Source organism: Oncorhynchus kisutch, linkage group LG23 (assembly GCF_002021735.2).
Source record: "Oncorhynchus kisutch isolate 150728-3 linkage group LG23, Okis_V2, whole genome shotgun sequence".
Classification (NCBI taxonomy): domain Eukaryota; kingdom Metazoa; phylum Chordata; class Actinopteri; order Salmoniformes; family Salmonidae; genus Oncorhynchus; species Oncorhynchus kisutch.
The window spans coordinates 23,098,450-23,121,416 of NC_034196.2; the positions used below are offsets into that span (position 1 = coordinate 23,098,450).

Sequence of the window (22,967 nt, forward strand, 5' to 3'; positions counted from 1 at the left end):
TGAGCACTGAAATTCCAGTGTGTATCATATGATGCATGAGCCCATCTCATTCCAAAGCAGACAGTTGATCTGTAACCATTCTCTAATGGATCTTTGTGCAATGCTCTCTCTAAGCTGCGTGTGTGCGCTGGCTCGCAGCTCCCCGGGAATGCCCCACAGAAGAAATATATCCGCCCACCCAGAGAAGCACGATATTGAATTTTTCCCCCATAATTAACACAAGTCGACGTTTCCCTTTTACTGTGGGAATTGTAATTGAATCAACGCAATATTAGCAACTTTCAATGCAACATAACAAACGAGATTGTGTTGTAAGCAGAACGCATCGGAGTAGGATTCTATTGCATTAACACGTATGACTCAGCCCATACTCTTTACATACCGGTGCGCCATAACCAGTCAGCTTCAGTAGGCCAACAGTAAATGTAAATAGACCATTGCCATATATGGATCTGTGCCATTCACTTTGAACTGGACTGTTTACAGCATGAGTGGTCGTGAGTAGATGCGCTTGTTTTGAGATGAAAGCGGAGAGCTGTGTATTGGCTTGTTTTGAGATCAAAGCAAGAGCTGTGTGTGGCTACGTGTGCACATTTGTTCATATCCTTTACTAGTTAGTGAGTTATTTGCCCAGTTAAGCATAATTTGCAGTCAGCAATATGGGAGTGGTTGCTTCCTACAAGAGCACAAAACATCTACATTTCTAGATATCTTTGAAAAGCGAGTCAGGTAAACAGATGTTTTTTTTGGTCTTAAAGGGGCAGTGTTGTATTTTGAGACCGGCTTGAATAAGCTATGTAGGCAGAGGTTGGCGTATTTTTGTCTGATTCTCTGTAATAATGGTATGGGAATAATAATGCATTTATTTTGTAAAGTGGTTTCATGCATCAAAAACAACATTTTCAGTCACCTTCTTGTCTGAATGACAAGTGGATAAACAGGTTAATGTCAAGCCCTGCATGTTTTTTTCTTTCAGAAGTCTCATGGAATGTAGGTCTAAATTGAACAACACACCTTGACTACTACTGTAGGCTGAATGATAGAACAGCTATTGCCATGTTAAAATGTTATGGGATGCATTTTCTCCGTTGTTTTTGATGGTATGCCACTGTTAGGCCTACATTATGATGAAATAGCCAAAGTAGCCTACTTGACCACTGTCTGAAACTGTAACTTAAAGCGGGTACAGCCTCAGTGTTCACAGTAAACGCATGCTGGAAGTTGCACAGAATTTTTACAACCTTGAAGTTTGTGATCAGCAGACCTATAATAAATTGCAGGGAACATTGCTTATATGCCACACTGAATCAAAGCGCCTATGTGTTCCTCTCCTACCGAATCAGACAGTGTATTACCAACCAACCCCAGGTGCCATTATGACACATTTATAAAAATAAAAAAACTGGTAGGTCAGTTGAGAACAAGTTCTCATTTACAACTGTGATCTGGCCAAGATAAAGCAAAGCAGTGCGTCAATAACACAAAAGGAAAAATAGAAAGATTTATGTGCAGTGTGTGCAAATGTAGAATAGTAGGGTGGAGGCAATAAATAGGCCCTTGAGGCGCAAATAATTACGGATAACATTAATACTGGAGTGATATATGTGCAGATGATGATGTGCAAGTAGAGATACTGGGGTGCAAAAGAGAAAGAGGGTAGGTAATAATATGGGGATGAGGTAGTCGGTGTGGGGTTTATTTACAGATTGGCTGTGTACAGGTACAGTGATCGGTAAGCTGCTCTGATAGCTGATGCTTAATGTTAGAGAGGGCGATATAAGACCTCAGCTTCAGAGATGTTTGCAATTTGTTCCAGTCATTGGCTGCAGAGAACTGGAAAGAAAGGTGGCCAAAGGAAGTGTTGGCTTTGGCTTTGGGGATGAACAGTACAATATACCTGCTGGAGCGCGTGCTATGGGTGGGTGTTGCTATAGTGACCAGTGAGCTGAGATAAGGCGGGGCTTTACCTAGCAAAGAATTCTAGATGACCTGGAGCAGTTTCCCAAGAAAGCTAAGGTAACTGAGCTAAATGACTATTGCCCCGTACCACTCACTTCCGTCATCATGAAGTGCTTTGAGAGACTAGTCAAGGATCATATCACCTCCACCCTACCTGACACCCTAGACCCACTCCAATTTGCTCACCGCCCCAATAGGTCCACAGACGACGCAATCATACTGCACACTGCCCTAACCCATCTGGACAAGAGTAATACCTATGTAAGATTGCTGTTCATTGACTACAGCTCAGCATTTTACACCATAGTACCCTCCAAACTCGTCATTAAGCTCAAGACCCTGGGTCTCGACCCCGCCCTGTGCAACTGGGTCCTGGACTTTCTTACGGGCCACCCCCAGTTGGTGAGGGTAGGAAACATCTCCACCACGCTGATCCTCAACACTGGGGCCTCACAAGGGTGTGTTCTCAGCCCTCTCCTGTACTCCCTGTTCACCCATGACTGCGTGGCCGTGCACACCTCCAAATCAATCATCACGTTTGCAGACGACACTTCAGTGGCAGGCTTGATTACCAACAACAATGAGACGGAAATTTGGCTTGTCGCCTAAAACACTCTGAAACTTCTACAGATGCACTATCGAGAGCATCCTGTCAGGTTGTATCACCGCCTGGTACGGCAACTGCTCGGCCCACAACCGTAAGGCTCTCCAGAGGGTAGTGAGGTCTGCACAACGCATCACCGAGGGCAAACTACCTGCCCTCCAGCACACCTACACCACCCGATGTCACAGGAAGGCTAAAAAGATCATCAAGGACAACAACCACCCGAGCCACTGCCTGTTCACCCCGCTATCATCCAGAAGGCGAGGTCAGTACAGGTGCATCAAAGCTGAGGCCGAGAGACTGATAAACAGCTTCTATCTCAAGGCCATCAGACTGTTAAACAGCCATCACTAACATTGAGGGGCTGCTGTCAACATACTGACTCATCTCTAGCCACTTTAATAATAAAAACAATGATGTAATAAATGTATCATTAGTCACTTTAAACAATGGCACTTTATATAATGTTTACATACCCTACATTACTCATCTCATATGTATATACTGTATTCTATACCATCTACTGCATCTTGCCTATGCCGTTCGGCCATCGCTCATCTATATATTTATATGTACATATTCTTATTCATTCCTTTACACTTGTGGATATAAAGTAGTTGTTGTGAAATTGTTAGGTTACTTGTTAGATATTACTGCATGGTCGGATCTAGAAGCACAAGCATTTCGCTACACTCACATTAACATCTGCTAATCATGTGTATGTGACCAATAAAAATTGATTTGATTTTGTAGTATATGGGACTTTGGTGACAAAACGGATGGCATTGTGATAGACTACATCCAGTTTGCTGAGTAGTGTTAGGGGCTGTTTTGTAAATGACATTGCCAAAGTCAAGGATCGGTAGGATAGTCAGTTTTACGAGGGTATCTTTGACGGCATGAGTGAAGGAGGCTTTGTTGCGAAATAGAAAGCCGATTCTAGATGTCATTTTGAATTGGAGATGCTTAATGTGAGTTTGGAACGAGAGTTTACAGTCTAACCAGACACCTAGGTATTTGTATTTGTACACATCTTTTACCCCAGGCCTTTATCCATGGCTTTTAATGTGTCTCTCTGAGCCAGAGGTTGGAAAGGCAGTGTGAGTTCAGGGAGAGGGCAGTGGAAGATGTAGGTGGAGAGGAAACAGACCTGTTCTCATTCACTGTCAATGATTAGGCCTAAGTAACTCAGTCATCACCTCCTGAGGGTAACTTGGCAGCGTATTCACACTCAGGGAGTTGGTGTCCCATTGTCACTCAACAGTTCTGCATTCTGCTGCCCCTGAGTATGAAATGAATATGAAGTATGAAATATGGATGAATGTTCGCATTGTGCTTGGTATTGGACTGACAATGCCTGTGTGCCTTATCTACAGTATAGTCCAGTAGCATCATCTCACACTCCCCTAACCTTGTATAACCCAACTGCTACCATTTTGATGCAGCCTTGTGGTTCAGCAGGTGTTGAATAGCTGAACACCTGTGTCACATTCCTGTAAAGCTCTCCGGTCAACATTACTGTTCAACCGCTAGTTGTGCACAGGAAACTCATTTTGCAGTGTTGTATCTCCCCCCCCCCCCCATCATGGTTGCCAGTTCACTGAGCATGATGGCTCACATTTATTGCTTTTCCTCGTTGGGTCTCGGCAGTGCTACCATCAGAGACATTGTGTGCAAAAAAAAATGCACCGGTTTGGGAGTTGTAGAGGCTGGCTGTGATTTTTCGTTGTCGTGTCGTGTTTCCTTTAGGTTTGAGAAAGTGAAAGGTCATTCGAGATCAAGTGATTCGTTAGACGTAGTTTTAACTCAACATATTTAATGTTACCAGAGTCTGCTACCAGAGTCAGAAGGCCTCAGTGGAGCAGTGGTCAAATGTAGGCTTGAAGTTTTTCACCCACTTTGGGGAACAATTTGTCATCTGCCAAATAGAATCTCTCCGGGGAGAGAGAAATTTGTAGTATGGAGTCCGTACTCTGTCACAAAGCAGGCTGCACCCACAGGCAAACCAAGCGGCCGACTAACTAGCTTATCCATAAACTATGAAGTCTTCTGGTGATTTGGGGAACAGCTATATGGGATGCAGCCTCATTTGTATTATTAATCTGGTTTTCATATTTATTGGGAAAAAATGGTCTGTGAAATTTTCAAAGGAGGCATCAGCCAGTGATTGGGCTTGTTGTGGCCCTGCCTCTCTTGACAGCACCAGCCACCAGTTCCACTACTATATGAATTAGTTTTGTACTGTGACCTCATTTAGCTGGGATGATGATTGTCTGTAGCCAAGCCTTAGTTTTGTGTGGCGGTTTCTCCCATTAATTTAATGGTTGTGTGTTTTCTTCTCATTGTTGATCCTCGCTCCTCGGTGGTGTAATCACTCCGCCTGCTGCCATGTCGGCACTAAGCTATAATCATCAATATTGTTTTTCTGTTGCTTGTGCTGATGGTCGAGATAGCTGCTGCTTCAACCCAGCAGAGGTTTGGCAGCTATCTCAGTGTTTTACTAAAATGATGGGCTTTTGACTGCAGCTTAATGAAAAGTGGGAAGCATCTGTGGGCCTCCAGACTTCTTCAACCTCATGAGGAAAGTCGGAGCATGCTCATAATTGGCTCGCATTCAGACAGATCTCCTATTATTTATGAAAAAGTTGCAGAGGATTGTTCTACAACATGAGCCAGGTATAAGTGACTCATAAAATGAATATAATGTTATTATAGCTTGAATTAAAGCAAGGGGAACTACAAGAATGTTCTAAATGCACAGTATCCTGCATCCGAGTGTCTGGATACTACACAATTACATACTTCACATCACCCTGCTTGTAAGGAGCATGAAATATGTTTTCTCCTCTCAGTACTAATTATGAATATAGAATATGTTCATTCTAACAGTTGGCTGTAGCAGCTTGTCTGAATATAATGCTAAATCCACAGCTCTGCTCCGTTCTCCCTAGCCTGAGCACCCAAGTGTTTGGCAGATGCTGCCAATCTTTAAGGTGCTCTTTTGACTTTGTGAATGAAAGCTCCCATTTTAGACTATTCATATTTTTTTTTTTAAATGACCTTAGGCGTGATTGCTACATTTGCTTTCAGTCCAAACAGATTGAAGAAAGAGAGAGACAGTGAAAAAAAAAGATTAAACATCCATTTTCTAAGTTGGTGACAATTTCACCAATGAGCCAGAAGGAAACGCATTTGCCTTGTCACATGTGCGCGCAAATACACACTCATGCGCGTGCGCACGCACACACCTAAACTTACACAAACGCACACCCTTACACGTTCTGCAAATTAGATCAATATCCATAGTTCGATGACTGATTGGGTACAGGGTTCCCAATGATCACTGGAATATTAACAATTTTGAGACAGTTAAGATACAGCAGCAAAGACCTGATAATGGAACCAGAGGTGGATGCAGGCAGCAGGGAGCTTTTGGGGGGCTAGCTAGAGAGAGCAGAGAGAGAGAGCGACGTAGTTCTGTTGTAGTGTATCTCTCCAGGGACAGCTTGGCTTCTGGGGCCTCAGCTGGTTCTTGCTGAATAAGATTAGCCTTATTGTAGCTTGTAGCTCTCCCTCAAAGACTTGTTCTACACAGTGAAACCCACTTTAGATGGGAACATTTTAAATGCTCTTTCTCCCACTTTTATTGCAGTGTTCTGTAGAGTTTTTTTGTGGTTGTGCATCACTACTGGCTTGATGAGCAGATAGCTTCACTTTAAAGCTAGGGCTAACCTAAGGCTGTTAAAAACAATCCACACACACATACTGAACAAACCCACTCACACACTCTTTCTCATGCACACACACACACACACCTTTTTCATGATGCACCACTGGTGTCTGCAGTTTAGGGCCTTGTTTACAGGCTACTCATGATGCGTCATCCTTAGTTAGCTTTGGCTGTCGCAGTCCCTCCCCCCCTGTCTCCACCAGCTGCTGGGGCTGCAGGCTTGACTTTGGTGCCTCCTTACTGGGTTGCGGATGTCCACTCTGGCAGTGGTGTCCCACCCCAGGGCCAACCACATTGCATGGCTGCCTCTGTCCCTGCCTGTCCCCCCTCCAGCTCCAGCCTCCATCAAACGACCCAAGTGACACAGTGGTGGGGAGAGTAGTGGGAACCTGATACATCAATATTTCACAGATATTTCCCCCACTACTGCTTTAACAAATTCAAGGGAAATGTCCTTTCAAGCTGCTTCTCCGAATAGACATTTTCAGTAGATACAATAGTGCCTGACTTGCTTTGTTTTACCCTCTTCCAGACTCTATCCTTCTCCCTCCTCTCCTCTCCTCCACTCTACACTTCTACTGCATCCTTTCATACTGTAAAGTCTCTGATCCACAGGGGTGAGTACTATGCCCACTCCTTCTCTTCCCCCCCCCCCCTTCCTCTCTCTCTCCCCTCCAGCGACGGAGGTCAATTCATTACCTTCCTTAAGCCATTCGTTCTCCCGCCTGACTTTAAAGCAAGGTTAGTCTCGTGGCAGAAACCATTGTTCTTGATTTGTGCCTGCATCTGTGTGGCTCTGCTCTGCCGGTACGTGAGAGAGCCTTTGAAGGGCCAAAACGAGGGGGAACACCTACGCGTCCCTGAACACAAGTGGTTCAGTTAATTCTCTCTCCTTTCATTAGCTTTCCTTTTCCTATTTTCTCTTTCCTTTTTTTTTGTGTGTCCCAGTTCCTTAGTTGAGGTAGTAGCACCACCTCTCTTAGACACTGTGTGATGACATATGATGTTTGATGCATTCAGATCCCGTATGTCTTTTTTTTCTCACCTCAGGCCCCTGTTAATGAGGTATGGTAAGTCAGTACTGACTTACATGGACAATTGGGAACTTGGAAACTTCTGACTTCAGTGTATTCAACATAACTGGGAACTCTGATCATCTCAGACTGGGGAAAATCATTTCAGACTGGGGAAAATCATTTCAGACTGGGGAAAATCATTTCAGACTGGGGAAAATCATTTCAGACTGGGGAAAATCATTTCAGACTGGGGAAAATCATTTCAGACTGGGGAAAATCATTTCAGACTGGGGAAAATCATCTCAGACTGGGGAAAATCATCTCAGACTGGGGAAAATCATCTCAGACTGGGGAAAAATAGTTTTGAATGGTCATCCAAATCGGAATTCCAAGTCAGAAACTCTGGTATCTTTCTAGAAATTACTTGAACATCACAACCGTCATGATTTGAACAAGTCCATCAGGACTTGTCAGACAGTGACGTTAAACGCCCACACCAGTAGAAATCCCCTTTTTGAGCGGAGAGACGATGGCCAAAGCCTACCCATGATGTTCCACAATGATGTAACTCAATAAATCATTGTTTTCAGTCAAAGTATGGTATATTTTGGCTTGAAGTGCCAAATCAGAATGTGGGACTTTGGATGTTTCTGTTTCTGTGAGTCTTGCATGTCTTTTTCTACGAGATGACGTGCAAATTCTTTTCAGCCTATGTTTTATTATTTAAATGTTAACACCCACTATCATGGCAATGGTTATTAATCAGAAATACTTGCTGCAAAGTTCTTCCAGGTAGTTGAGGCCTAGGCTGTCAACTACAAGGGCAGCCTTGTCAGACCTATTGCCCACCAATCATGACATCATGCATAAAATATGAAGTAGGATTATGAGTGTCTAGTCTATCCTCGTGTAAGGAGATGTGGGAGAAAATAGCCTACATATTGTTTTCTTGTCTCTTAACGGCTAGCCTGAAGTCCAGACTCTTCCTTTCATATACCTACTAGCAAGCTAGTGATGACTATTCGCTAACATACAACATGTTCTCCGATCTGGTGCTCAGGCTAGTCCCTTTCCTCCTCGGTCTCTGTATTGCTGTCTCTACCTTCCTGCCCCTTGTTCTGTTGTCTGTGCCCAATGTTTGTGCCATGTTGTTGCTGCCTTGCTATGTTGTCTTAGGTCTCTATTTATGTAGTGTTGTATTGTTTCTCTTGTCGTGATGTATATTTATATTTGTAAATAATTTTTAATCCCAGCTCTCGTCCCCTCAGGAGGCCTTTTGCCATTTGGTAGGCCGTCATTGTAAATAAGAATTTGGTCTAAACTGACTTGCCTAGTTAAATAAAGGTTCAATAAAAAAATATAGTGAGTTGGCATGGTAAGACTTAGAGACTGTATTCAGAGGAGGAGACATGAAGCATGTGTTCTCCCCACTCTGACTGGGCCATGTCGAACTGGCTGTCCATTGGTCCCTCCACCATGGTATGTTGCTATGATTAAACCCCTCCATCAGTGTCCCGTAGTAAACGGTGCACAGAGCGGACAGAGCATTCCAATGAGAACCAGGCCGACAGAGAGTGGGGGAGAGGGGTGATCGGCCCTACGTAGTGTGAAATGGCTTTCCCTTACCGTTCAGCCTGCAACCAACCCTCACTGTGCCTCACTTGCATCTATTTTTGACTGTCAACTTTTAAACCCAATCCCAAACAAACAAATAGCATGCTGACATCACTTAGCCTTAGCACAAAGCGTCGTAAGTACAAAGCGTCTTAAAAGTACAATGCAGAAACAGACATAAATGGATTTCGATGAAATATAAAAAGCACCACCCTTGTAAGTTCACTAATTGATGAGGTCTAAAACGGTACAGTATTGTATCTGGCATGTTCTAATTTTTTATTCTTAGAACAACCCCGAGCACTTTGTTCTTAAAAAATAACTCTCCATCTCAATTCAAAGGGCTTCATTGGCATGGGGAACATGTTTTCATTGCCAAAGCATTGGAATAGACAATAAACAAAAGTGAAATAAACAATTGAAATATTCTAACAGTAAAGTTTTAAAAGAAAATTTAGACATTTCAAATACTATATTATTGACTATGTTTAGTGATGAAACAATGTGCAAATAGTTGAAATATGAAATGGAAAATAAACAGATACATATAGGTTGTATTCAGAATGATGTTTGTTCTTCACTGGTTGCCCTTTTCTTGTGACAACAGGTCAACACATCTTGCTGCTATGGTGGCACAATGTGGTATTTCACCTGGTAGATATGGGAGTTTGTTTTCAAATTCTTTGTGGATCTCAATAGAAAGGCTATGCTCACTGAGTCTGTACATAATCAAAGCTTTCCTTAATTTTGGATCAGTCACAGTGTTCAGGTATTCTGCTACGGTGTACTCTCTGTTTAGGGCCAACTAGCATTACAGTTTGTTACACTTCCTTTTATTATTCCTTCCAATGTGTCAAGTTAAATATCTTTTTGTTTTCTCATGATTTTGTTGGGTCAAATTTGTATGCTGTCCTGGAGCTTTGTGGGGTTTGTTTGTGAACAGAGTCCCTGTAACAGCTGGCTGAGATTCATCTCTCCTGCAGGTGTGGGCTTGATAATCACTTATTTTTAGGTGGCTGTAGATGTTAATTGTTCTTTTCTGGATTTTGATAATTAGCGCGAATCATCCTAATTCTGCTCTGCATGCATTATTTGGTGTTTTACATTGTACACAGATTGTTTTGGCCTTTCTAAGGAGTTTTTCCTAGCCACCGTGCTTCTACACCTGCATTGCTTGCTGTTTGGAGTTTTAGGCTGGGTTTCTGTACAGCACTTTGAGATATCAGCTGATGTACGAAGGGCTATATAAATACATTTGATTAGATTTTTGCCGAATTCTGCATGCAGTCTCAATTTGGTGTTTGCCCCATTTTGTGAATTCTTGGTATTGAGCTGACCCCAGACCTCACAACCATAGAGGACTATAACTGATTTGAAGTATTTTCAGCCAGATCCGAATTTGGATGGCAAATTGTATTTTCCTTTTGATGGCTTATAAGGCCCTTCTTGCCTTGTTTCTCAGATCGTTCATAGCTTTGTGGAAGTTAACTGTGGTGCTGATTAGGGATGCACCATATATCAGTGAACATGTCGGAATCGGCCGATATTAGCTAAAAATGCCAATATCGGTATTGGCCTGATGTCTAGTTTAACGCCGATGTTGAAGCCTGATGTCAAAGCTACCGTGCATACCTATATAAAGTAAGTACATTACGTACTGACACCATGAAAAATGTTGCGCTACTTGTGCAACACAGCATTCCTAACCTAGCCCACAATGTCTGCTGTGTGGATCTAGCAGTCATTTGAAATAGTAAGAACATTTCAGCGAGGCATCCATTAAAGCCAACATAAGGGAATTCATTCCCCTTGACAATCAACCGTTCTCTGTCGTGGGTGATGTTGGCTTTGGCCGACTGATCGAGCACCGGTACACACTACCAAGTGCGCTATTTTTTGGATGTTGCCCAACCAGAGTTACATAGTAATAGCGTCACTGCTATTAGCTTCACAACATACATACTATGGAGCGACGTTTGGGTCTTTGCGTGTCAAAAAAGATACAGTAGCACTGTCAAAGCTGTACAAAAAAAGTCTGCAAACACCGGCTACGAACGATGTGTTTACAATACCACGTTGGTAATAAAGCATCATTTGTACGACAGCAACTTCTGGGGTAGCTAGCTTTAGCTTCGTACCTAGCTAGCACCAATACAACCAGCCTGAAAACAATGGCCAGTAGACACTGCAGTCATTTTCATTATTCTTAGCAAGGATTTAGGAATCCTTGTAAGTAAGTATTAGCGAGGTTGCCACTTGTTGTTCACCTATTGAAATTGAACTTCAGTTCATTAAAATAAATAGCTAGCCAGCTACTTAAGCTTGTTGCCCAAGCTAACGTTCTAAGCAGCCAACTAGCTTCATCTGGATAGTGGGGGTCGACCGGACCAGGTTATGTGTTGTGAAGCTAGCCACAATAAGGATTAGGCACAATAGTGGAATTTGTGGTTTACCTTCAAAATAAAAGTATGTCATTGACAGTGATGCAAATGAATACAAATAGTAGAATTATCCCGTACTTTTATTTTGAAGGCTAACCACAAAGTCCACTATTGTCGCTAATCCTTATTGTGGCTAGCTTATTAATCAAATAAGAACTGTCTTATAAATTAGGGTTATTTTAGATGATGACACGTAGCTATATAGTTAGCTAGCAAACTGAAACAGATTGTCATTTTGCTATGTTTTTGGGGAAGAAGATTGTTTGCATCCATAAGCGATCTAGCTTTTTTTAAGACCAGCACTGTAGGTGTGTGAGACAACTTTACCAGCATCATATCATACATGAACCGTTGTGACATATGAACTACGAGTGCTAGTGTAATCTGTGTAATAACTACGTAAAACATTTATGAACGCGTAAAATTATTATGTGACGTGCAGTCATATTCAGGTCCTGATTGGTCAACAAGCTTATTTGACACGTCAAATAGTGTTATTTGAGACAGACCCAAACGGCGTTCTATAGAAATCCTGGTTGAGAATTAAGTTACTGAACAAATGAACAATGAAACAGCACATCAAGAAAGTGAAAGAAATGTTTTGATTATGTTTTAATGGGGACATACGGAAATGCCAACAAAATAACTTGTGTGTGTGTGACCTTTTATATAACACGGCAAGTCAGTTAAGAACAATTTCTTATTTACAATTACGGCCTGGACGATGCTGGACCAATTGTGCGCCGCCCTATGGGACTCCTTATCACAGCCGGATGTGATACAGCCTAGATTTGAACCAGGCACTGTAGTGAGGCCTCTTGCACTGAGATGCATTGCCTTAGACCGCTGCATCCGTGTGTGTGTGTGTGTGTGTGTTAACTATTTAACTGTACTAGAATGCTTAAAAGGCCGCTAAAATGTTAAACATCGGTTATCTGTATCAGTTTTTTTGGCTAGGCAGATATCGGTATCGACCAAAAATTTCATATTGGTGCTGATGTTTAGGCCGAGGTAGGTATAGTTTTTTTGTGTGCTCTAGGGCAACAGTGTATTCATGGTCCTGGCAACTGGATCTTTTTTGGAACACCATTATTTTTGTCTTACTGAGTTTTACTGTCAGGGCCCTGGTCTGACAGAATCTTTGCAGAAGATCTAGGTGCTCCTGTAGGCCTTCCTTGGTTGGGGGGGCTGCAGAATGTTCTATTGTTAAATAGGATGGAGCTCTTAAGCTGCCTCCCAGTCTCACCCCCAGGCCCTGAGGAAAGAAATCTGAACCCCTCTCTCTCTCTTTATTCTCCCCTCTCTCTCTCTCCCCGTTCCTCCATCCTGTAGTGTGGCTCTCCGTCAGACAGCATGGGCCCAGGAGAGGGGGAGACTGATGGCGGCAGCGTGGGTAACTGTCCCTCTGACAAATTGATGGAGGGCAAGCTAATAAAAGGTAAGGCGTGATGAAGACGTGGACACAGATGCACAAGTGCGCGTACACGCACCCGCAACACACACACATACAGTGGGGAGAAAAAGTATTTGATACACTGCTGATTTTGCAGGTTTTCCTACTTACAAAGTATGTAGAGGTCTGTAATTTTTATCATAGGTACACTTCAACTGTGAGAGACAGAAAATCACATTGTATGATTTTTAAGTAATTAATTTGCATTTTATTGCATGACATAAGTATTTAATCACCTACCTTTAAGAAGCCCTCCTGTTCTCCACTCATTACCTGTATTAACTGCACCTGTTTGAATTCGTTACCTGTATAAAAGACACCTGTCCACACACTCAATCAAACAGACTCCAACCTCTCCACAATGGCCAAGATCAGAGAGCTGTGTAAGGACAACAGGGATACAATTGTAGACCTGCACAAGGCTGGGATGGGCTACAGGACAATAGGCAAGCAGCTTGGTGAGAAGGCAACAACTGTTGGTGCAATTTTTAGAAAATGGAAGAAGTTCAAGATGATGGTCAATCATCCTCGGTCTGGGGCTCCATGCAAGATCTCACCTCGTGGGGCATCAATGATCATGAGGAAGGTGAGTGATCAGCCCAGAACTACACGGCAGGACCTGGTCAATGACCTGATGAGAGCTGGGACCACCATCTCAAAGAAAACCATTAGTAACACACTACGCCGTCATGGATTAAAATCCTGCAGCGCACGCAAGGTCCCCCTGCTCAAGCCAGCACATGTCCAGGCCCATCTGAAGTTTGCCAATGACCATCTGGATGATCCAGAAGAGGAATGGGAGGTCATGTGGTTTGATGAGACAAAAATAGAGCTTTTTGGTCTAAACTCCACTCGCCGTGTTTGGAGGAAGAAGAAGGATGAGTACAACCCCAAGAACACCATCCCAACCGTGAAGCATGGTGGTGGAAACATCATTGTTTGGAGATGCATTTTTGCAAAGGGGACAGGACGACTGCACCGTATTGAGGGGAGGATGGATGGGGCCATTTATCGCGAGATGTTGGCCAACAACCTCCTTCCCTCAGTAAGAGCATTGAAGATTGGTCGTGGCTGGGTCTTCCAGCATGACAACGACCCGAAACACACAGCCAGGGCAACTAAGGAGTGGCTCTGTAAGAAGCATCTCAAGGTCCTGGAGTGGCCTAGCCAGTCTCCAGACCTGAACCCAATAGAAAATCTTTGGAAGGAGCTGAAAGTCCGTATTGCCCAGCGACAGCCCCGAAACCTGAAGGATCTGGAGAAGGTCTGTATGTAGGAGTGGGCCAAAATGTGGGCCAAAATGCAGTGTGTGGAAACCTGGTCAAGAACTACAGGAAACATATGATCTCTGTAATTGCAAACAAAGGTTTCTGTACCAAATATTAAGTTCTGCTTTTCTGATGTACAAATACTTATGCCATGCAATAAAATGCAAATGAATTACTTAAAAATCATACCATGTGATTTTCTGGATTTTTGTTTTGGATTCCGTCTCACAGTTGAAGTGAACCTATGATAAAAAATTACAGACCTCTACATGCTTTGTAAGTAGGAAAACCAGCAAAATCGGCAGTGTATCTGCAATGCTTAAACAAACACACACGCAACATACACATGGAGGCACAGTTTGTGTCTGCTCGTTGGGGTGGCAAGCGTGCATGTGAGGTTGGCTGGTTGTTTGGTTGTGTGTGTGGCTTAATTTGGAGCTATCAGCTAGTAAATGGCAGTTATGATTAAGTGGCTACAGGCTGTTCATAAAGCATTCAATCTGGCTGAGGCTCATGTCTGGCCCATGGTAAGGACATTAAACCCCCAGCTGGAGATACTCACTCTGTCTGCCTGGGGAAGGTTAATGGTATATGGTAAAAGGAGTGACTGTTACCGCGAACACATTTTCATCTCAAACGACAACTCGCTTTAATCAAACGCCCCCTCCTCTCTCTTTCACTTCTGCCTTCCTTCCCAGCATCCTTTGCGCCGATCTGCTTTGCCATCAAAGCCAAAGAAAACGACATGCTACCGCTGGAGAAGAACCGTGTGCGGCTGGACGACGACTCGGACGATGACCTGGACAAGTTGCTGGGGGAGGAGGGTCTGAAGGCCCTCCGAGACGGGGGTGAGATGGTGGTCAGAGAGGTTCCTGCATCCCCCGCCCCCGAGGAGAAGAGACCCACTCTCACCCTGGAGGAGCTGGAGGCTAAACAAGGTAGCTAGCTATTTAATGTCTCAATGTGGCTGAACTTTACATATTAAGGAACGTCTTATTTTACTTTACCTAAAAGCTTTTTGGGGGCTTCACCGTGTTTCATTGACATGTACAGCTGTGTGTCATCCGCATAGCAGTGAAAGTTAACATTATGTTTTCGAATGACATCCCCAAGAGGTAAAATATATAGTGAAAGCAATAGTGGTCCTAAAACGGAACCTTGAGGAACACCGAAATGTACAGTTGATTTGTCAGAGGACAAACCATTCACAGAGACAAACTGATATCTTTCCGAAAGATAAGATCTGAACCCTGCCCAAATTGTCCGTGTAGACCAATTTGGGTTTCCGATCTCTCCAAAAGAGGCTTCAGTATATCCACTTCATTTTCCTTTCTCATGATGCCATCTGTTTTGTGAAGTGCACCAGTCCCTCCTGCAGCAGGGCACCCCCACAACATGATGCTGCCACCCCTGTGCTTCACGGTTGGGATGGTGTTCTGTAGCTTGCAAGCCTCCCCCTTTTTCCTCCAAACATAACGATGGTCATTATGGCCAAACAGTTATATTTTTGTTTCATCAGACCAGAGGACATTTCTCCAAAAAGTATGAGCTTTGTTCCCATGTGCAGTTGCAAACCATAGTCTGGCTTTTTTTATGGGGGTTCTGGAGCAGTGGCTTCTTCCTTGTTGAGCTGCCTTTCAGGTTATGTCGATATAAGACTTGTTTTACTGTGGATATAGATACTTTTGTACCTGTTTCCTCCAGCATCTTCACAAGGTCCTTTGCTGTTGTTCTGGGATTGATTTGCACTTTTTGCACCAAAGTACGTTCATCTCTAGGAGAAAGAACATGTCTCCTTCCTGAGCGGTGTGACAGCTGCGTGGTCCCATGGTGTTTATACTTGAGTACTCTTGTTTGTACAGATGAACGTGGTACTTTCAGGCATTTGGAAATTGAACCAGACTTGTGGAGGTCTACAATTTTCTGATGTCTTGGCTGATTTCTTTTGATTTTCCCATGATGTCAAGCAAAGAGGCACTGAGTTTGAAGGTATGCCTTGAAATACATCCACAGGTACACCTAAAGCCATGACATAATTTTATTTTTCAAGCTGTTTAAAGGCACAGTCAACTTAGTGTATGTAAACTTCTGACCCACTAGACTTGTGATACAGTGAATTATAAGTGAAATAATCAGTCGGTAAACAATTGTTGGAAAAATGACTTTTGTCATGCACAAAGTAGATGTCCTAACCGACTTGCCAAAACTATAATTTGTTAACAATAAATTTGTGTAGTGGTTGAAAAACAAGTTATATTAAATGACTACAACCTAAGTGTATGTAAACTTCCGACTTCAACTGTATGTATTCTCATCACATTCCTTTACTAGATTGTGTGTTTTAGGTTTTGTTGTGGAATTCTTACATATTACCTGTTAGATACTTCTGCACTGTCAGATCTAGAAGCATAAGCATTTCGCTACACTCACAATAACATCTGCTAAACACGTGTATGTGACCATTAAGATTTGATTTGATGTATTGTAAAATGATCACACAGGCGGCCTGTGATTACCGATGGTGGGATTCAACAGACAGTAGACAATCCCTGTGTGTCTTATGTGTGTGAGTCCATTTAGCAGACAGCATTGGGTGTGTCAGCACACACTCTGTATCATGACCAATGATTCAGACAGACCACCTCAATCGTTCTTTCATGCCTGAAAGCCCCACGCCTGTGCTGTTATTGAGTGAGACCAGTGGCAGCTCTCATTACTAAAGAGTATGTGTGTGCTCGTGCATTGACGTACGTGTGTGTGTGTGTGTATGCTGTCTGTCTCATCTGCCATTAGGTCCTTTGTCTCTTACGCCGTTCTAAAGTAACATTTACAACAAAAATAATCATTTGTTCCATCATCCTCCCTTAGTAGTGTTGTAAACAACAGCATGAATAGTTTTACTGATGGCAGGCTGAGACTGAAACCATAGTGTATTTGTTTTAAAGCAGAGCCAGTGATTTGATTGCTAAAGCACTTAAGTGGCCAAGGACCCTACTGATTGGGGCATCTCTCACACCCACAGACTGAACGGCTCTGTCTGTTTCCCAGCCTGTCTGTCTCCCTCCTCTTTTCTTTTTTTGTTTCTCTCCGTCACTGTCTTCTCAGTCTTTCACTCACTCCATCCATCTCACTTGTTGTTTCTCCTCCATCTTTCAATGTATACTCTTTCGAAGTTGCTTGCTCTCTCTCTGTCTCTCTCAATTCAATTCACAGGGCTTTATTGGCATGGTAAATATGTTTACATTGCCAAAGCAAGTGAAATGGATAAACAAAAGTGAAATGAAAAAAAGTTAACACTAAATATTACTCACACAAGTTCCAAAAGAATAGACATTTAAAATGTCATATGTCTATATACAGTGTTGTAGCCATGTGCATCTCTCTCTCCATATAAAGTGAGTGGGAATCTACCATAGAGTGGTATAGTATATGTAAGGTCTCTGTCACATTTGTTGGTGCAGTAATGTTAGTGTGAACACATCAGGAACAGAACTAAGCCTCAAATGATTCACCTATGATTCGCGGCCAGCCTATTTATAGAAAGAAGTCCGTATTCACCCGCTATGGTTGTGTAATATAGTGACTTGTTTTCTAGCTCTCCCTATGCGTTTTCGATGAACAGACTAGGGAAGATTGCAGAGGATGATCACAGGCACACAGTAAATTGAGCTATTGTATTGTCAGGCTGGGCAATTTAACCCTTCGCTGCAGTCTATGCCCAGGGTCCACGTTAATATAGTCATCATGATCACTGTCATCCTGTCCTCCATCATTTGTTCCCGTCTCATCTATTTCTCCCCATTCTCTCCTTGTCTCTCGGTCATTGAACAGTTATGTTGAGCTGTGTCTACAGAGAGGAATGTAATCAGACACTATTTGCAGATGATGGCACTAGACCATAATAGCTTATTTCCCTGTTAAACACTAAAGTGCCATTCACACTAAATCTACCCTCCACTATAGCCTATATATCCACCAACTTTACAGAGGAGGTGAGGGTCTGGGAATGGTGAGCTAAAATGTGACCATACGCTTCAATACATTTGTCTACTCTTTCTCATACGGTGTCTTATCCCATCCTATGCCCCTCATTTCATTGCAGTGTTAATGTCTACAACATGTACCTAAACCACTCGGTATCCCTTCCTCTGCCTGCGTCTTCCTTCATCACTCTCTTCCTCTCCCTCTACTGCCTCCGCTGTCCTTTGCTAATCTGCCGCCCCCAGCCCTGCTTTCTTGTCTGCCCTCCTCCACCCCAGTTCCATTTGATACTCCACTGCCCCTTGCTCTCCCCCGCACTCATCTCTTCCTCCCCCGTATTTTCTCTCCTCATCTGCAATTGTGTCGATCTCCTCCCCGGCCAAGCTCCAAGCTGAGCCTCACAGTACAGTAGCTTTTCTCTCTCACACCTAGACACACAAGGGAATCCCTCGCTCTCAGCACATCCCTGACCCCTTCTCTCTCCCGGACTCTCTCTCTTAACAGTAAATCCTTGACCACCTCCTCCTCACTGTCTCGGTCTCCCTCCATCCAAGAAGAATCTCTGATGAATCTATATCTGACCTTTTCCTCTCTCCTAACAGAAACTATGATACCAGTGTATCAGATATCAGACCCACCTCTCACTCTCCACCCTCCAGCCATGCAGAAGCTATGATGTCAAGATATACTATAACTCACCTCGCTCTCTGCCAATTAAATTCAAAGGACTTTATTGGCATGGGAAACTTACAGTGCCTTCGGGAAATATTCAGACCTTTTGACTTTTTCCACATTTTGTTACATTACAGCCGTATTCTAAAATGTATTAAATTGTTTTTTCCCCCTCATCAATCTACACACAATACCCCATGATGACAAAGAAAAAAACTGTTTGTGTTTTTTGTGTTTTGTTTTGTGTTTTTTTTTTTACCCAAATGTATGTAAAATATCACATTTTACATAAGTATATAGACCCTTTCTCAGTACTTTGTTGAAGAAACCTTTGACAACGATTACAGCCTCGAGTCTCCTTGGTATGACGCTACAAGTTTGGCACACCTGTATTTGGGGAGTTTCTCCAATTCTTCTCTGCAGATTCTCTCTCTGTCTATTAGGTTGAATGGGAAGCGTCACTGCACAGGTATTTTAAGGTCTCTCCAGAGATGGGTTTCAAGTCCTGGCTCTGACTAGGCCAGTCAAGGACATTCAGAGACTTGTCCCGAAGCCACTCCTGCATTGTCTTGGCTGTGTGCTTAGGGTTGTTGTCCTGTTGGAAGGTGAACCTTCGCCCCAGTCTGAGGTCTTGAGCGCTCTGGAGCAGGTTTTCATCAAGGATCTTTCTGTACTGTGCTCTGTTCATCTTTCCCTCGATCCTGACTAGTCTCCCAGTCCCTGCCACTAAAAAACATCCCCACAGCATGATGCTTCTTCCACCATGCTTCACCGTAGGGATGGTGCCAGGTTTCTTCCAGATGTGATGCTTGGCATTCAGGCCAAAGAGTTCAATCTTGGTTTCATCAGACCAGAGGATCTTGTTTCTCATGGTCAGAGTCTTTTAGGTGCTTTTTGCAAACTCCAAGCAGGCTGTCATGTTCCTTTTACTGAGGAGTGGCTTCCGTCTGGCCACTCTACCATAAAGGACTAATTGGTTGTCCTTCTTGATGGTTCTCCCATCTCCACAGACGAAATCTGGAGTTATGTCAGAGTGACCATCGGGCCAGCACTAGGAAGAGTCTTGGTTGTTCCAAACTTCTTCCATTTAAGAACGATGGAGGCCACTGTGTTTTTGGGACCTTCAATGTTGCAGAAATGTTTTGGTACCCTTCCCCAGATCTGTGCTTCGAAACAATCCTGTCTTTTAATTTTTTTTATTTCACCTTTATTTAACCAGGTAGGCCAGTTGAGAACAAGTTCTCATTTACAAATGTGACTTGGCCAAGATAAAGCAAAGCGGTGTGACCAAAACAACAAAACAGAGTTACACATGGGATAAGCAAACGGACAGTCAATAACACAATAGAAAAATATATATACAGTGTGCAAATGTGGGAAGATTAGGCACTAAATAGGCCATAGTGGTGAAATAATTACATTTTAACAATTTAGCGATGGGTATGTAGTGTGGGCCAGCCAACAAGAGCATACAGTTCGTAATGCTGGGGCTTTGGTGACAAAAATGGATGGCACTGTGATAGACTACGTCCAATTTGCTAAGCAGAGTGTTGGAGGCTATTTTGCAAATGACATCGCCAAAGTCAAGGATTGGTAGGATTGTCAGTTTTACGAGTGTATGTTTGGCAGCATGTGTGAAGGAAGCTTTGATGCGAAATAGGAAGCCGATTCTAGATTCATCTTTGGATTGGAGATGTTTGATGTGGGTCTGGAAGGAGAGTTTACAGTCTAACCAGACACCTAGGTATTTGTAGTTGTCCACGTATTCTAAGTCAGAGCCATCCAGAGTAGTGATGTTGGACAGGCGGGCAGGTGCAGGAAGCGATCAGTTGAAGAGCATGCATTTAGTTCTACTTGTATTTAAGAGCAATTGGAGGCCACGGAAGGAGAGTTGTATGGCATTGAAGCTTGCCTGGAGGGTTGTTAAGACAGCGTCCAAAGAAGGGCCAGAAGTATACAGAATGGTGTCGTCTGCGTAGAGGTGGATCAGAAAGGTGGATCTTTCCCTACTGTAATTTCATTATTTTATTTATTTATTTATTTTGCTCCTTTGCATTATTTTTATTTCTACTTTGCACATTCTTCCACTGCAAATCTACCATTCCAGTGTTTTACTTGCTATATTGTATTTACTTTGCCACCATGGCCTTTTTTTGCCTTTACCTCCCTTATCTCACCTCATTTGCTCACATCGTATATAGACTTGTTTATACTGTATTATTGACTGTATATTTGTTTTACTCTACTGGCTTCTACTGTGAAGTGGGAGAGAATGAGAGCTGATTGAGTCATGGGTCTGCCAGAAGGCCATGTGCTCAGTCAGGCGCACGCCCGTGAGAGTTAGCTCCGTTCCATTTAATTTCTAAAGACAAAGGAATTCTCCGGTTTAAACATTATTGAAGATTTATGATAAAAACATCCTAAAGATTGATTTTATACATGTGTGAACAAAAAGGAGGTATTTGGACATAAATGATGGACCTTATCGAACAAAACTAACATTTATTTTGGAACTGGGATTCCTGGGAGTGCATTCTGATGAAGATCATCAAAGGTAAATTAATATTTATAATGCTATTTCTGTGATGTGGTGGAGAAAAGCAGTTTGATATGCTCTGGGTTGATATCGCTCGATAAGCTGGTTGATATCAGCTGATACGCTGGTAGGTGTCCGAGCTAAAGGTGAAGGTGAAGACCGCTAGCCGTGGCTAACAGTTACTACTAGCTAGTTAGCTGGCTAGCTGCTGATGGAGGTTTCATTTATAACGTATAAAAATAGCAGATCCGTATCACATTGTGTGAGGCGGGTTGCAGGAAAGTATATTTAGATCATAGGTGGAAAGTGAGGTTAAAAATATATACGAAAAAAATGACGAAACCGACTATTTACATGGGACAAGACAAACACACGTCTGACTGCTACGCCATCTTGGAGTAATCGAGCTCGACGGACAATTCCTCCGACCTCATGGCTTGGTTTTTGTTCTGACATGCTCTGTCAACTGTGGGACTTTATACAGACTAGGGGTCGGACGATTAATTAGGGCCGATTTCCGGTTTTCATTACAATCGGAAATCCGTATTTTTGGGCACCGATATGCCGTTTTTTAACGGCATATCGGAACGTCCGATTTTCATCTTGTCAGCTCGGGGGATCCAATCTTGCAACCTTACTAGTCCAACGCAATAACGACCTGCCTCTCTCTCGTTGCACTCCACAAGGAGACTGCCTGTTACGGGAACGCAGTAAGCCAAGGTAAGTTGCTAGCTAGCATTAAACTTATCTTATAAAAAAAACAATCATAATCACTAGTTAACTTCTTATGGCTGCCATCCCGTTAACGGGATAATTGTCATCAACAACCGCTGGATTGCATAGCGCCACATTCAAATAATATTACTAAAAATATTTATATTCATGAAATCACAAGTGCAATATAGCAAAGCACAGCTTAGCCTTTTGTTAATCCACCTGTCGTGTCAGATTTTGAAAATATGCTTTACAGCGAAAGCAATCCAAGCGTTTGTATAAGTTTATCGAACGCTCGACAAAACATTATGTTCACCTAGCATCAAGTAGCTTGATCACGAAAATCAGAAAAGCAATCAAATGAATCGTTTACCTTTGATCTTCAGATATTTTCACTCACGAGCCTCCCAGTTACACAATAAATGTTCCTTTTGTTCCATAAAAATTATTTTTATATCCAAAATACCTCCGTTTGTTTGGCGCGTTATGTTCAGAAATCCACAGGAAAGAGCGGTCACGACAACGCAGACAAATTCCAAATAGTATCCGTAATGTCCACAGAAACATGTCAAACGTTTTTTATAAACAATCCTCATGTTGTTTTTAAAATATCTAATCGATAATATATCAACCGCAACTGTCTTTTTCAGTCGGAGAGGGAAAGGCAATGGCTGCCCAAACTCTGTTACGCATTCAAAACTCTGCTGGCACCTGGCCATACAATGATGCGATGTTATTTCTCGCTCATTTTATCAAAATAAATGCCTGAAACTATGTCTACAGACTGTTGACACCTTGAGGAAGTGATAGGAAAAGGAATCTGGTTGATATCCCTTTAAATGGAGCAAAGGCAGGCTATGGAACATGGAGTTTTCAAAATAGAAGCCACTTCTTGGTTTGATTTTCCTCAGGGTTTCGCCTGCAATATCAGTTCTGTTATACTCACAGAAAATATTTTGACAGTTTTGGAAACAGTTTT

General features: G+C 42.8%; 1 protein-coding gene across 8 annotated transcripts in view; it reads left to right on the plus strand.

Moving 5' to 3' along the window:
• LOC109868109 (splicing factor, suppressor of white-apricot homolog) overlaps positions 1 to 22,967 on the plus strand; it is a 155,356-nt gene that overhangs the window by 43,572 nt on the left and 88,817 nt on the right. For all 8 annotated transcript variants that reach the window (XR_004204958.1, XR_004204959.1, XM_020457548.2 and 5 more), the window contains exons 11-12: positions 12,697 to 12,802; positions 14,784 to 15,023. Coding sequence is in view for 6 of the 8 variants with exons in the window: in XM_020457548.2 (XP_020313137.1) it covers positions 12,697 to 12,802; positions 14,784 to 15,023 (346 nt within the window). In the remaining 2 variants the exon portion in view is untranslated. The remainder of the gene's footprint in view (positions 1 to 12,696; positions 12,803 to 14,783; positions 15,024 to 22,967) is intronic.